This window comes from Lepus europaeus, chromosome 3 (assembly GCF_033115175.1).
Source record: "Lepus europaeus isolate LE1 chromosome 3, mLepTim1.pri, whole genome shotgun sequence".
Classification (NCBI taxonomy): domain Eukaryota; kingdom Metazoa; phylum Chordata; class Mammalia; order Lagomorpha; family Leporidae; genus Lepus; species Lepus europaeus.
This window is the reverse complement of record NC_084829.1, coordinates 22,863,752-22,879,213: the sequence shown is the minus strand read 5'-3', so window position 1 is coordinate 22,879,213 and position 15,462 is coordinate 22,863,752. Positions and strand designations below refer to the sequence as shown.

The following is a 15,462-nucleotide window of genomic DNA, read 5'->3' as shown; positions in this document are numbered from 1 at the left end:
TTTCATTATATATCCTCTTCTGTGAATTTTTTAAAGATCGATTGATTGTTGACTGATTGATCTGAAAAGCAGAGTGACACAAAGAGAAAGAAGAGAAAGAGAGAGAGAGATGTTCTACCTTCTGGCTCACTTCTCAAATAGCTGCAACAGCCAGAGCTATACCAGGCTAAAAGGAGCCAGGAACTTTAGGTCTTCCACATGAGTAATGGGGGCCCAAGTGCTGGAACCATCAACCACTGCCTCGGGACGCAAACCAGCACGCTCCAACATGGGATGCAGGTGCCCCAAGCAGGAGTTTAACCCAGTGCACCACAACGCCCATCCTGTGCCTTTTGATATTAAGTGCATACAGTACCTAGTAAGAAAATTAAACTTTAAACTGGAGTTATAGAAATAAAAACCAAAAATCAATTAAAAATTTTAAAATGTTAAATGCACAAGATAAATAAATAACAAAACAGAGCAAAAATATAAGAAAAAGAGTCTTAGGAAGGAAGAAACCTCAATCTAGAGATACTCATAATTAAATGACTTCCTGAACTTTAACAAAAAGACTTCTGCATTTAGTAACTTCCTCTAGGCCCAGCAACCTCTCGCTGGGTACCTTTGCTGACTCACTGGTTTCATATCAGAGCAACAGAATGATGAATGAGACAGAGTTGGGAGGGGGAAAAAGTGTTTTGTCATATTGTAATTCCAGTATTTGAAATGAGAGTTGAGAACAACTTGAATACAAACTTGTAAAATGTCCCCTTGTTTTTTTCCACATCAGACTGGAACCTGAGCTCTGTGTTGGTTGTTTTAGTAGGAAAGCCAGAAAATGGCATATTTATAATAGGGTGGTTGGCAATTCGCCAGCAGCAACAGCCCAAACACCTTAACATTTTAAAGTTTTAAGGTTACTGTGGCCTTCTTTCAAAAACCAGACCTCCAATCAGATCAATGCTACTAACACATAAAAGATCAACCACTGATAACTAAAAAGTTATAAGCAGAGGTCTACTATTACAGGGAAGTTGATAAATGATTCACCAGGTACACATTTTCTGGAGAACTAGGTAAACCCATTACAAATGGGTTAATGAGTTCATTTTGTCACAGATGGTCACACCGCTTGAGCCCAAAGGGATACCAGGCTTTTAAATAAAGAATATTTTCTTTCAAAAAAATTAAAGAATTATTTATTTATTTGAAAGGCAGAGTTTAGGAAAGGGGGAAAATCTTCCATCCCCAAATGGCCCCAACAGCCAGGGCTGGGCCAGGCCAAAGCCAGGAGCCTAGAGCTCCATCTGGGTCTCCCACGTGGGATCAGGGACCCAAGTACTTGCTCCATCTTTTGTTGCCTTCCCAGGTGCATTAACAGGCGACAGCCTAACCTTCTGTGCCAGGTGTCAACCGCTGGTTGACTCTTTAGATAAAATCTTCCCCTGAAATTTTTCTTTATCAATGTAACCCAGTGGCTGTGCTATACGATAGTAAAAATCATTGACTGATACAATATCTTTTATATGTGTGACTTCAGGCTACTAGTGGAAATTTCTACACATTCACATAAATCTCAGACAACCAGTCCAAATAATGGTATTAATATCTGAATTTTTAATTCCAAGCAATGACTATATCAATAGCACACATGTGTTTGATTTAAACAACCCTAGATTAAAATTTAGTTATCAGCACTTGAGCCATGAATTACCTATAAAAATAGAAATCAGGCCTGCTTAATCTGAAATTCAGGTTCCAAATAATAAAGAGGCCTAACCCCACTGGTTTAAGGAAAAAAAAAAAAAAGACTGGCTCCCAATTTTATCTTAATTTACTCATTCACTTCAATCCAAGAATGTAAATAAGATTCCATTTGAAATCAACAGACATGTATTTAGTTACCATTGTGCCCTAAGCACACAAAGATGACTAAGATTTACCTACCATGGTGCTGAATAAAATTTATAGGAGGCCATTGCTTCAGATTGAGTTCCTGCAGTGGCTCCAACAAACCAGATGGACCCAGAACAGGGTCACTCAGGCTAGGCATCAAGCAAACAATCTGATGATTAGAACTGGCTGGTTTTTAAAAAATTTTAAAATAGAAAAAAAACAGGAGAAAGGGGCCCCAACAGAAAGAGGCCCTGGTATACCTGGGCTGGCAGGATAAGGAAGTTAATTTTTTTTAGCCCTTAAGTAAAGTGACTTTGAATCGACCCATGTCGATGCTGTGGTTAAGTTGTAGATTAATCCTCTGCCTACAGAGCCGGCATCCCATCTGGGCGTGGGTTCCAGTCCCGGCTGCCTCACTCCTGATTCAGCTTCCTGTTATGGCCTGGGAAGGCAGTGGAAGATGCCCAAGTCAGTGGACCCCTGCACCCATGTGGGAGACCTGGATGAAGCTCCTGACTCCGGTGTCAGCTTGGCCCAGCCCTGCAACTGCAGCCGTTTGGGAAGTGAACCAGCAGATGGAAGATATATCTGTGTATGTGTGTCTGAGTATGTGCATGTGTGTGTAAACCTCTGTCTCTCAAATGAATAAATAAATCTTTAAAAAAAAAAAAACAGAAAGAAAGGACCCATGTGCATTGTGTTGCTTGTGTCTGCTGATAAGGCCAACTCATGTTATTAGCTCAGAGGAGTGCCTTCCTGCTTCATACATGGGGCACTGCCTGGTTCATGAATTGCTAAGAAAAGACAATCACATCTTTAAACTCACTTTGCAATTCTGTTCTTTTTAAAAGAATTATTCTATTTATTTGAAATGCACAATGACAGACAGTAAAAGATCTTCCATCTGCTGGCTCACTCCTCAACTGGCAGCAGCAGCCAGGGCTGAGCCAGGCCAAAGCCAAGAGCTTAGAATTCCATCCAGGTCTCTCATGGGGGTAACAGGAGCCCAAGCACCTGGGCCATCTCCCATTGCTTTCCCAGGTGCATTAGCAGGGAGCTGGATAGGAAGTGGAACACCCAGGACTCAAACCAGTGCTCACATGGAGTGCTGATGTCACAGGCAGGAGCTTAACCCACTGCACCACAACACCAATATCTGAACTTTGTTCTATGTCACTGCCCACAAAGAATGCTCCTCTTGTCTGGAATCTCAGGGCCTTTGCTCAAATATCTTCTTTTTCTATAATATTCTGATTGTCCCATCTGACTCACCTGCCCCCATTCAACAAATTTTCATCTCTGAAAGCACCCACTCCCAGAAGACTTCCCCAAGCACCCTCCTGAGAGGCCCAGAGGTGTTGGAGCAACGGTGAGCACACAGGAGCTCTGGAGCGGACAGCATACGTGCAATGCAGCTGTTAAACAGAGGCTCACAGCGTGGGCTCCCAGAAGGTACAGATGTTCACAAACCTCTGCAGCCCCGCTCTGGCCCTGGAACTGGCACACAGTGCTCAGCAGGAACTACCGAGAGCCTCACGGAGTCGGGCAGGGCAGAGACAAGGAAATACATACCTAAGACACAGAGCAACAGGCACAACCCAAGGGTCCCATCTGGCCCTGCAGGAGAAGGGAGGCCCCCTGTGACAGAGAGTGAACAGAGGCCCAACCCTCAAACGGGAATGAAGGACCGGGATGCAGAATCCTGTTCCGGGGAGGAGGAGCTACGTGGGCAGAGGCTGCAGGATGTGCTCTAGAGAAACAGGAAGTGAGCAGGCCACTGTGGTCAAAGTGCAAGGCCTCGGATGTGGATCTGTGGGTAGGAGCACAGCTTCCAGCAACAGCCCTGGGTTCAAGGCCTGCCTCTGCCCCTTCCCAGCTTCTGCACTGTGGGCAAACCACATAAGCCTTGGGAGCCTGTCACTTAATTCCAGGAATAATTGTTACTGGTGTCTACAGAGCTGCTGGCTGAGTGCTGATAATGTAAGTACTCAATGTATGGAGCCAGACAGGTAAACTGAGGCCAAGTTGTAGAGAACCAGCTCTTGTTCCACAACAGGGAGACTGAAGTCCCAGCACACATCGGCCTCTGCTTTAAATGCTGGGGTGTGGTAGCCACACCCACGCTCCCCCAACCCTGCCTTCAATTGTTTCCAAATCAAGCTCCCAGCCGGGGGCACCAGCCACTTTCCAGGAGGGCCAGCCTACCTCCTTCTGTTCTGTGTGCACAGGTTCCTCACCTGCACAGTGGAGGGGCTGACCTGAGGGTCAGTGCCCAGATCCACCTGCTCCTGCCTGCCCTCTCCAGCTACACAGATCATGGGGTTCATGCCTCTCAGGCTTGTCCCAACACCCTCCATCTCCCAACACCAATCTCTCTGGAACCACAGAGGAAGGTTCCCGCACATCCGTGTGCAGCTCCGTGAGACTGCAAAGTTCGAGGACCACCGCCCCTTTCCCCAGTACTCCAGCCCAGCCTGCCAGCTCCTCTTCTCAACAAGCATCCTCCTCACCCATGACTCATCCTCCCTCTGCCACCCCCCCCCCCCACTGCTCAGCTCCTGCTCCCATTTGACCACAACAGCAAAGTCAAGGTCAAGGACACACTTTTGCTTTCAGCCATCTTCCCCCCTACCCTTCTGCCAAACCTTCGCTCCCTCCAGACTCTGCCCAGATCCAACACTAAGTGAGAGAATGCACGCAGGGCCGCAAGCGGAGTGCCTCATGGCACAGCAGGCCACACCCTCTCTGGTCCTCCTTCCTGCCGTCAGGATCTCCCAACCTCTGGTGGTGCCTCCATATTCCTGGAGATCTTAGGTATTTCACAGTCATTTTCTGCTCCTCAAATCCCCAGATGTTCAATTCGTCCAGCACCCCAGGTCCCTGGCTGGCTAGCCTGCACTTCCACATCACTCCCAGGTCCACAGCCCAACTTCATCATCAGCCAGAAAAGATCACTGGAAACCCCACCTCCCCTGCACCTGTGCCCCCACCTCTAGATGTTCCCCTTCTCAGTTTTCCTACTGCCAGCTACTTGTCTGCATTTCCCCATGCCTGCTCTTGTTCACCTTCCCACAGTCTTTTCTGGAAACTTCCAAGTGTCTGTCTGAAGGAGCTGCTGAGAGAGAAAAGGCACACACTGAAACCCACCAGGGGTCCTCGAAGGTTCTTGGAACAATGTGAATCATCTTTTCATTCCATTTTCCAGGAACTTTCTGAAATGCCCTTGTTTTAGTGCCCCTGTAAATGCACGCTTTTCAGCAAGTGGATTATACTCAGCGATTCTCCTTCCCCATCCTCCTTAGACCACGCTAAGCCTTCACTCATCCTCAAAACGGCAGCTTCCTCCTCCATCCCTGCCTGCTTCACCCACAGCCTTTGCCCTGGACCACTTCACAAAACGCAAATCCTTTCATGACATAAACCCACCAGCACCTTCCCTATGACCACGGTAGAGACCCTCAAACGTTAGCGACATTCACAGTCAGTAGGTCTGGATCTTGGAAACACCCACAGCAGTAGATTCTGGTGATGGCTCGGGCACCAGACTTTAAGGAAAACTGATCTGCAGCAAACCTGAGCTCTAGGGCCAAATCCAGCCCAAGGCCTGTTTCTTGGTGGCTCGCGTGCTCAAATGGTTTACATTTTTAAAAGGACTGGGGGAGGCCGGCGCCATGGCTTAACAGGCTAATCCTCCACCTTGCGGCGCCGGCACACCGGGTTCTAGTCCTGGTTGGGGCGCCGGATTCTGTCCCGGTTGCCCCTCTTCCAGGCCAGCTCTCTGCTATGGCCCGGGAAGGCAGTGGAGGATGGCCCAAGTGCCTGGGCCCTGCACCCGCATGGGAGACCAGGAGAAGCACCTGGCTCTTGGCTTCGGATCAGCACGATGCGCCGGCTGCAGCGGCCATTAGAGGGTGAACCAACGACAAAAAGGAAGACCTTTCTCTCTATTTCTCTCCCTCACTATCCACTCTGCCTGTCAACAAATAAATAAATAAATAAAAGCCTAGAGTGCTTGAAAAAAAAAAAGGACTGGGGGAAAAAACCAGGGGCAGGGCAGACATTCATACCTGTTAAGATGCTCATGTCCAGACCAGCATTGTACAAAGGGTTAAGCCTCTGCTTTGCAATGTGGGAACCCCATAATGGCACGCTTGTTCACAGCTCCCTGCTAAAGTGTGTGGGGAGGCAACAAATGATGGCTAAGTACTTGGGTCTCTGTCACCCATGTGGGAGACCCAGAGTTCCTGGATCCTCTCAGCCTGTCCCAGTCTTGGCTGTTGCAGGCATCTGGGGGATGAATCAGCATATGGAGGAGCTCTCTCTTCCTCTGTCACTCCCTCTCTCTCTGACACTCTGCCTTTCAAATATATATATATACTCCAAGTATATATATATATATATATATATATATATATATATGTACTCCAAGTCCCACATCAGGCGCCTGGCTTTAGGTACTAGCTCTTGACTCCAGTTTTCTGCTAATACAGAACTTGATTGGCAGTGGTGATGGTTCAAGTAATTGGAATCCCGCCACTCACATAGGAGACCTGAATTGAGTTCCCAGCTCCTGGCTCCAGCCCCACACAGGGCCTTTGAGGGCATCTGGAGAGTAAACCACTGGACGGTGACGCAGGCAGGCAGGTACCGAGCAACAATGAGCCAACAGGATTTGTGCTACAGCTCAGCACCTCTTAAAACCTCACCCCCTTCCTTTTGATCCAACAGGGCTGCAGGCTTGACACACCCAGACCTTATCACACACCTGAGCCTCACTTCCCCACATGCAGGAGACACCGTGATGACCGTGTGTGCTGCAGCCCACACGGAGATGCCAGGAAACGTCTGAGATCCCCAAAGAAAGGGGACATGGAGCCAGCGCTGTGGCTCAACAGGCTAATCCTCCGCCTAGCGGTGCCAGCACACCGGATTCTAGTCCCAGTCGGGGCACCGGATTCTGTCCCGGTTGCCCCTCTTCCAGGCCAGCTCTCTGCTGTGGCCCAGGAGTGCAGTGGAGGATGGCCCAAGTGCTTGGGCCCTGCACCCCATGGGAGACCAGGAGAAGCACCTGGCTCCTGCCATCGGATCAGCGCGGTGCACTGGGCGTAGCGCACCGGCCTTGGCGGCCATTGGAGGGTGAACCAACAGCAACGGAAGACCTTTCTCTCTGTCTCTCTCTCTCTCACTGTCCACCCTGCCTGTCAAAAAAAAGGGGGGGGGGGACATGGGAGAGAGCAGTTCTGAAGCCCAAACTCCATTCGTACTCTCAATACGACACCACAGTCTACCCTACAACGGGATGACTCCAACTCTGGTGGTGGCAGTTGCCCATACTCCCTCATGGAGAGGGGCTGCTTGCATTCACATCTGAATGTGTACTGTCCCTTTAAACAAGTCTTCTCTTCCTGTACCTCTGTCTAAGACTCTGCTTTGAATTCCTCTCTCATGAGACAGGAACTTGGAGTAAATCCAGCTGGGAACCCCATGTCCCCACAACAATGGGAGCACTTTCTCTCTGCCTCAAGTAAACAATCTTTTTTTAAAGATTTATTTATTTGAAAGGCGGAGTTACAGAGAGGCAGATGGAGAGAGAGAGAGAAAGAGAGAGAGAGAGAGAGAGAGGAGGGAGGAGGGAGGAGGGAGGGGAGAGGGGAGAGGGGAGAGGGGAGAGTGGAGAGGGGAGAGGGGAGAGGGGAGAGGGGAGAGAGGCCTTCCATCTGCTGGTTCACTCCCTAAATGGCTGCAACAGGTGGAGCTGGGCAGATCCAAAGCCAGGAGCTAGGAGCTTCTTCTGGGTCTCCCATGCGGGTACAGGGGCCCAAGGACTTGGGCCATCCTCCACTGCTTTTCCAGGCCACAGCAGAGAGCTAGATCAGAAGTGGAGCAGCTTGGTCTTGAACCGGTGCCCATATGGGATGCCAGCACTGCAGATGGTGGCCTTACCTGCTATGCCACAGCACCAGCCCCAATAATCTTTTTTAAAAGAAGAAAATTTCACTGACACCTGAAAATTACATGCAATTCAAATTTCAGAGTGAACAAGTACAGTGCTATGGGAACACAGCTATGCCCAGTTGTTTCCATACTATCTGGGGCTACTCTCATGCCACAGTGGCAGTGTTGAGGGGTCGGAACCAAGACTGTATGGCCCGCAAAGCCAGAAATATTTACAATCAGGCCAACCTGGGTCTGAAGGATAAAGTGGCAGCAGCTCGTCAGGGCCCAAGTCACACAGCCCACACTCCGCACTCGGCTGCGACCTGGGTGACTCACAGGTCTTGGAAGGATGCAGGATGTTCACACCCCTGCACCTCTGTTCACACTGTTCTTCCAGACCCTCAGGGCTCTCCTCCCTCTACCTGACAAATCTTAGTTCATCCTTCACAACTCAACTCACGTCCTCCCCAGCCAAGGAGAGCTCTGCAGTTGCCTCCCCTCACCCCCTCCACAGGCACAGCTAGGGGACAGCTGGCTCCCCCTCATTATGCCTCCACTGGGCTGGATTCATTGGGGCCCCATCCACTCGTGAGTCCCCATCACACTCACCTGGAGGGCTCACTGAATCCACCTCAGCTGGGGACAACACCACGTCTGAAAGGGATGCAAGCTGCAGCTACTGGTCCGGGTACCACACAGGAGCATCCCTGCTTGGCATGTGTGTGTCTGCACCCCACCCAGCAAGGAGCCTTTTTAAAGGCTGGCATTTCTTATTCCCATGTGGATCATCACAGCCCAGCAGAGACCCAAGAATTCCCTGGAACACAGCAGGAGCCCCATTCTCATTGTTTGCCATCTGCCAAATCAATTTCCTCCCTGAGCCAATCACTCTCAATACCAGACAATGAAGGTAGGAAGTGGGGGAGAGGAGCCTTGACTTCACAGAAGTTCCTGAGGCCAAAGACAGAAAAATAAAGTCCCTCTCTCCCGGGCTGATATTCTGTGGCCCACCAAATGCTCACACTCATCCTGAGCTAGAAAGCCCAAGTGCTCAAGTCAAAAACCCAAGGGTACAAGCCTGGGGGGTCAACAGTAGCAACACTGGATGGAGGGCCCAGCCGCTCATAAAGGCAAATCTACCACTCATCTGAAAAACTAAGTTCTAGTGCAGCCAGCACTGTGGCGCACCCAGGTCAAAGCCCCAGCCTGCAGCACCAGCATCCCATATGGGCACTGGTTCGAGTCTGGCTGCTCCACTTCTGATCCAGCTCCCTGCTAGTGTGACTGAGAAAGCAACAGAGGACAGCCTAAGTGTTTGGGCCCCTGCACCCACATGGGAGACCCGGAAGAAGCTCCTAGGCAGCTTTCAGATAGGCTCAGCTCTGGCCGTTGCAGCCATTTGGTGAGTGAACTGGCAGATGGAAGACCTCTCTCTCTCTCTCTCTCTCTCTCTTTCTCTCTCTGTCTCTATTTGCCTCTGTAACTCTTTCAAATAAATCAAGTAAATCTTTTTTTAAAAAACGTTCTATATAATGAAGTTTCTGTTTGTTCATTTATAATATTGGCATTAGCACATATTTTACTAACAATAAACATTAATTGAGCACCTGCTATTTCCTGGGAATGCAAAAAGGAATAAAACCTTGACCACAAAGATTAGTTTGGAATTCAGCGTGTGAACCCAGCAAGAAACCAACATCATCGATGACATTTACCAAACAGCCAATAAAAACTGTGTCACAGGTAAATAGTAAACTCCACAGGGTCCAGTGTGACCTGCGGGCTTCCCTTGTCTGTTCCACCAGGCATCACCTTCAGGCCTCTGTGCAGTAGCTGTGCTGGTCTGTGAGCATACAGCCCCTGAATACAACCCGAGGGCTTAGTCTCCTCTACCGGTACACATGTTCTTCCAGAACCACGAGCTTGATTTTTTTTTTTCAGTCCTATATTTCTATCACACAGCCAGGTACCTGGCACTAATAGCATTAAATAAATATTTAACTGATCTAATAAAGAATGTGGAATGGGAGCTTAGCTTTTCATGAAGGGCAAGACTTAGATAAGAAGGGAATGAAAGGTTGGACTTTTCCAAGCATGGCCAAGGGAATCAAGCAGCTGACTCAAAACTTTGGGCAGCTGAAGAAACCTTGTAGCTGCAGGCCCTGGTGGAACAATGAAAGCCCACTGCTGGTATCACCATTAATCCAAAGTGCCAGGGCTTTAAAGCTGGTCTCCATTCATCTGGACTTTTAACTGTAACACAAGCCTACATGAGTAGCCTTGTAAACCTTTGATGCTTTAATCTCAAAATGATTTCCTGGATTCTTATTTCCTGGTCTATTTTTCCCTTGCCTCTTTTTCTGTGTGTGTGTGTGTGTTAGGAGGAATGCAGCCCAGACAAAGAATCCTGGGCCAACACTGACCTGATACTTGATATACATTTACAAAGCTTGTGGCGCTGTTAGGTAAAGATATCCTTGGCACCAAGAACTCATCAAGTTGGGAGTTCTGTGAATCCAGAAACCAGTTTCCCTTGCAGCTCTCCCAGCTGCTAGGACATAACCCAGCACCGCACACATCAGAGACGTCAACATCATCATGTCCGTCCTTGGCAGTTCAATCCAAATTTAAAAGGCCTTCTGTAGCTTAAAGGCAGCTCAGGTCACACTCCACAACCCAAACAAAGTGGACAGGGCATGAGCAGATGACTGGAAAAAAAAAAAAAAGTCATCCTCTATTCCTTGAGTCCCCATAAATGGGAAAGAAAAGTTCTGGCCAGTTTATCCTGCGTAACTGCAGCTTTACATCAGGATAATCCTGCCTGAGCTCCATGTTTGCTCAGAGGACATGGACTCATTACATCAAAATGCAGTGTTCAGGGAGGGTGTTGAGCCCATGCCCCGTATCCCAGTGCCTGACTTCACCGCCTGGCCCTGACTCCTGACTCCAGTTTCCTGCTAATGCACACCCTGAGAAGCAGCAGGTGATGGCTCAAGTTGTTGAGCCCCTGTCACTCACATGGGCGGCCCAGACTGACTTCCAGACCCCAGCTCCAGCCTGGCCCAGCCCTGGCTAGTACAGAAATTTGGGAAATGAAACAGCAGATGAAAGAACATCTCTTTCTGTCTCTCTGTGTGTGTGTGTGTGTCTGACTCTCTCTCTCTCAAATAAATTTTCTAAAAGGTTTTTAAATACAGTTTTCAGAAAACTTAACTATGAAGCACCCATGGAGGCCTCTAAGCCATTATCCATTTCCTGCACTCTATCTGAAATGCTGTGCTGTCTCTAATTAAACACAATAATTTTACACTTAGCATCCTCAGGAGGATGTCAGACTCGCAGAAATCCCTGGAAACAAAAACCACAGACCCCTCCTCAGCAGCATCATAATTACACAAAGGCTTCCCTATGAGAGGTGCCCAGAAATTAACAGAACAAATAAATGGAAGAATTAGATGAAAAATACTGAGAGGGGCAGGTATTTGCCCTAGCAGTTAAGATGCCACTTAGGACCGCTGCATCCCATATCTGAGTGCCTGCATTCAACTCCCAGCTCCACTCCCAACTGCAGCTTCCCACTAATGCTACTTGGGTCCCTGCCACTCACCTGGGAGATTTGGATTGAGTTCCCAGCTTGTGGTTTCTACTTGGCCCAGTTCCACTTATTATGGGCATCTGGAGAGTGAACCAGTACATGGGGGACCCTCTTTTACCTATTTGTCTTGCAAATAAAAAATGAATACATAAGTATTAAAAAGAAAAATAATGAGGCTCCTCACTCACAAAGTACAATGCTCAACAGATACCTCAGCTTTTGCAGATACTAACCTACTCCACACTGGGAGACTGAGAGGCTACAGACATTCATAGCAGGCAATCAACCAGAAATTACAAGCAGATATGTGAAAGGCTAGGCTATTCAGAAAAGGATTCTGTGCCCTTAGGTGACATGTGAAGAGTGATTTGGGTAACTTGAGATGTGCTTTATAACAACGAGCATACCCCAGGCCAATAACAAGTCATGGGACAGCAGCAAATCTTTACCCAGGTCTGTGCTCTCACCCTGCAGACACTCCATGTCCCAGAAGGAGCCCCTGCAGACAGAATCACCCAGGCATCTCAAGTCAGCCACCCTTGAGTGAGTCTGACCACTGCGAGGTACCAACAAGAGACGGAAGGGTTGTGGGACGAGAAGGAAAAGGGCCAAGGTGCTCTCCCCTCTGATGGCTTCCCATCGCACCCTGGCAGGGGCTGGGTCCAGCTTGCACTGGCCAATGGCAGTGTACTTTCTCCCATTCCCCTACAACCCCAGGGTCTGGGCACCTTGGCATCCTTTGCTGATTCCCCTAACCCTGCCCACATCCCTCTAAGTAGTTCACTAAAATCTCTTCCTTTCTACCCATTGAGCTAACATCCTGTCTGATACAAGCACCTTCCTAAGATAGGGCACTTTGTATCTATCTAAAACTTCCAAAAGCCAAAAGGTGGGTCTTGTTGCCAGCTCCCCCATTTGACACAAGAGGACACTTAGGCTGTAGAGAGGCAGAGTTCTGGCCAGCCAGCCAGCCAGCTGTCCCAGAGGAAGCTTGCGGGCAGGGCGCGTTCACCCAGACACTCAGCCCTTGTCAAGCCTTACTTGTGGAAGAGGAAAGCACAGCATGCTTCCAAACTCTCAAGCCACAATGAGGCCTCAAACTAGATTATTTATGATCTGGGATTTTCCCTGGGCCAAAAAGCTACCCAGAGCATTGCCCTATAAATGCTTCTCACACATCAAAATCCATTTGAGATTGACCCTACAAGGAAGGAGGAAGTGGGTGCATTGCGGGGGGGGGGGGGGGGATGTCAGACTGACCTAAGGTCTCAGTGATCCCAAGGGCTTCCCCTGTCCATCACCAACATTTTTCTTTCGGTTCATCCCAGAAATTCCTTTCTCCTTTGCAACCTTACGCATCCCTAAGGCTCTTTCTCCCTCTATAAATTATTATCTTAAGTTTATTTAATTATATTCATGTACTTGAAGGGCAGTATGACAGAGAGAGGCAGAGACAGAGAGAGGGAGATCTTCCACCTGCTGGCACAGGAGCCAGGGCTGGGGCTAGGCCAAAGCCAGGAGCCCAGAACTCCATCCAGGTCTCTCACGTGGGTAGCAGGGACCCAAATACTTGAGTCACCACCTGCTCCCTCCCAGGAGGCATTAGCAGGGAGCTGAATTGGAAGCAGAGGTGCCTGGAACCCACCAGCACTCCAACATGAGATACCTGTACACCAGGCAAACACTTCACCCCTGTATCACAATGCCCACCCCTATAAATTAAGACCAGGGTTATCTTGAACAGAATCCAGGAGATTTGGGATGGGGATGGATGCAATTAGGCACTGATAATATACTAGCTCCCACAGTGGTCCTCTATCTCCTTGCATACAAAAAGCCTCCCACATTCTTTTCTCTAGCTGAGCAGAAGAGCTTAAAAGAGAAAATGCCATTCTAATAAATTCTGATGGGGGAGGGGCAAGCACAGAACCAACTCCCCTTAAGGAAATTCCGCTGTGAGTTATATTTAGTTTCAGGCTAAAGAATTTGCTACTAAGTCTGCCTCTGCCTGGGTCCCCTCACTCTCCCCTGTCTTCCCAATCAACTAGAGTCATTGACAGAAAGCGTAAATGCCTTCCTTGGCAGCATCTGATACCTCGCCCCAGTTCCTGACTTTTTGGATTTTGCAGCTGAGGTGCAGGTAGTGGAGTCTGGGGTCAGCTCCTCACCCCGAGCCAGGTAGGAGGCTGACTCACCACACAGCACCTGAACCAGGCAAAGGGCCAGCTCTCACTTCCTCATTGCCAGAGGAATATGTGAGGAAGGGCAGCAGGTATATGCTGTCTTGGAAGAAAAGAAAAGGAAAGAGAAGGAGAGAGAGGGTGCTGGTGAGAGGAAGCGGAAACACACTGCCTGAAATAAAAGTCGGGAGTCCAAGTGGGCCCTCCCCGTATGTGCCCTGCCCAATTCCATTGAGATCAACAAGCGTCCATTGAGTCACGGCTGAGTGCCCAGCAGACCTAGCCCGCAGTGAAATGGGCAGGACAGCCCAGCCGCCACCGGGAAGACCTCTTACCAGGAGCGACCACTGTTGCCAGTTTTCAATCCTAACCGCAGCGGGCGATTCCTGGACAGCCCACAACATCTGACCAGCTTTCCTCCCTGCAGCCCGGGAAGCGGTCGGCTGAATAAGCAAAAGCTCTCAGAACCCAAGGCGTCCCTCTGCGTCCCCCTCGGCATCACCCAACAGCACAAAGTGACGGCACACCCTGATGGGACAAGTCTCACGGCCGAAGTCTCAAACCCGGACCCCTCATTCCAAACGCACAGACTACGGTCTAACAGGCTGAGCAGGTGTTTTTTAATTTATTTATTTATTTTTGCAAATTACCGATAATAAAGACCTGGCTACCCCGAGGGAGGAAAACCCAGATTCATGTCTCAGACTCCTTCAGAACTTGATTACAGGAAACGCTGCAATTCAAAACTTTTTTTTTTTTTCTTAAAGTTAGTCGAACTTTAAAAGGGCAAAACAGACTGACACTCTTCACGCTAACAAGGAGAGGGACCCTTAGGGCCCACCTGTCGAGGTAGGCAGTGGCCGCACAACACGCCACCGGGCGGGGCAGGGCACGCAGCCAGGAAACGCCATCCGCCCGGTCCCGCGCCCGCGCCGCCCGGGGTGCCAGGGTGCCCGCTCCGCGGCCGGCCCGCGCGCATTACCTGGTCCAGCGGGATGCCCAGGAGCTGGCTGAGTGGGTGCAAGCAGGTGGAGCCCGTGGTGCGGTAGGAGAAGCTGGACGGCGGCGGCTCTGCGGCCATCCTGCATCTTCGGGAGGCGGCTGCCCGGCCCCAGCCTGCGCCCTTCCGTCCGGGCGTTGGTGAGGGGGCTGCACCGAGGGGCGCGCGGCCGCCTCGCTCTCTGGGGACGCGAACCGGCGAGGCTCCGGGGCGCAAACGCGGCGTGGGCGCCGGGGGAGGGCCGGGCCGAGTGTGCTCCGCTTCCCGCTCCACTCCGCTCGGCGCCCATTGGCCCGGAGGCCCCGGGACGGCCCCAGGAGGAGGACGCAGGGAGGAGGGAAAGCCGGGACTCGGAGCCCGGCCCCCCGAGCGCCACCCGGCCCGCCCAGCCCGGCCCAGCTTGGGGAAAGCGACGCCTTGAGGCGGTGGCGCGGGGCCCGGGAAGCGAGGCTCCCCCGCCTGCGCCGGAGCTCGCCTGCTGCCTCCCGCGGTACCAGAGACGTCCCCCAGCCCCGGGGGCGGCTTCAGGGCGCCCTCCTCTTGGTCCACGCAGCTCAAGGTTCCCTGAGCTTTCCTCTGAGCTGCAAAAGGCTGGTGTGCGGGGAGACCCCCGCGCCGCTAGCGAGCGCCGCAGCGCCCTCGCTCCCCCTGCCTGCACTTGGCGGGGTCAAGGCAGCGTTTCCTGCACCCTGATCTGACGCGCTGTGCCACACAGGCCAGTTCAGGAGATTTCTGATCACTTTCGACCCATTGGCTCAAGCATTTCTGCACCCCTGTGAGAAGCGGTGCTTACTCTGTTTTCTGTGCGTCCTGTTAAAGTATTTGCATGCCAGGGTTCTAAGCGAGGGCACCTTGCCCCTTCACTGTTCTTG

The 15,462-nt window shown here is 50.5% G+C and overlaps 1 protein-coding gene across 5 annotated transcripts in view; it reads right to left on the bottom strand.

The window, feature by feature from the left end:
• MBOAT1 (membrane bound O-acyltransferase domain containing 1) overlaps nt 1–14,788 on the bottom strand; it is a 245,629-nt gene extending 230,841 nt beyond the window's left edge. For 3 of the 5 annotated variants that reach the window (XM_062185359.1, XM_062185362.1, XM_062185351.1), the window contains exon 1: nt 14,573–14,788. In XM_062185359.1, the coding sequence (XP_062041343.1) occupies nt 14,573–14,671 (99 nt within the window). In that variant the 5' untranslated portion in view covers nt 14,672–14,788. The remainder of the gene's footprint in view (nt 1–14,572) is intronic. The other 2 variants (XM_062185354.1, XM_062185348.1) reach the window with 2 other exon arrangements.
• Nucleotides 14,789–15,462: the final 674 nt, after the last annotated feature.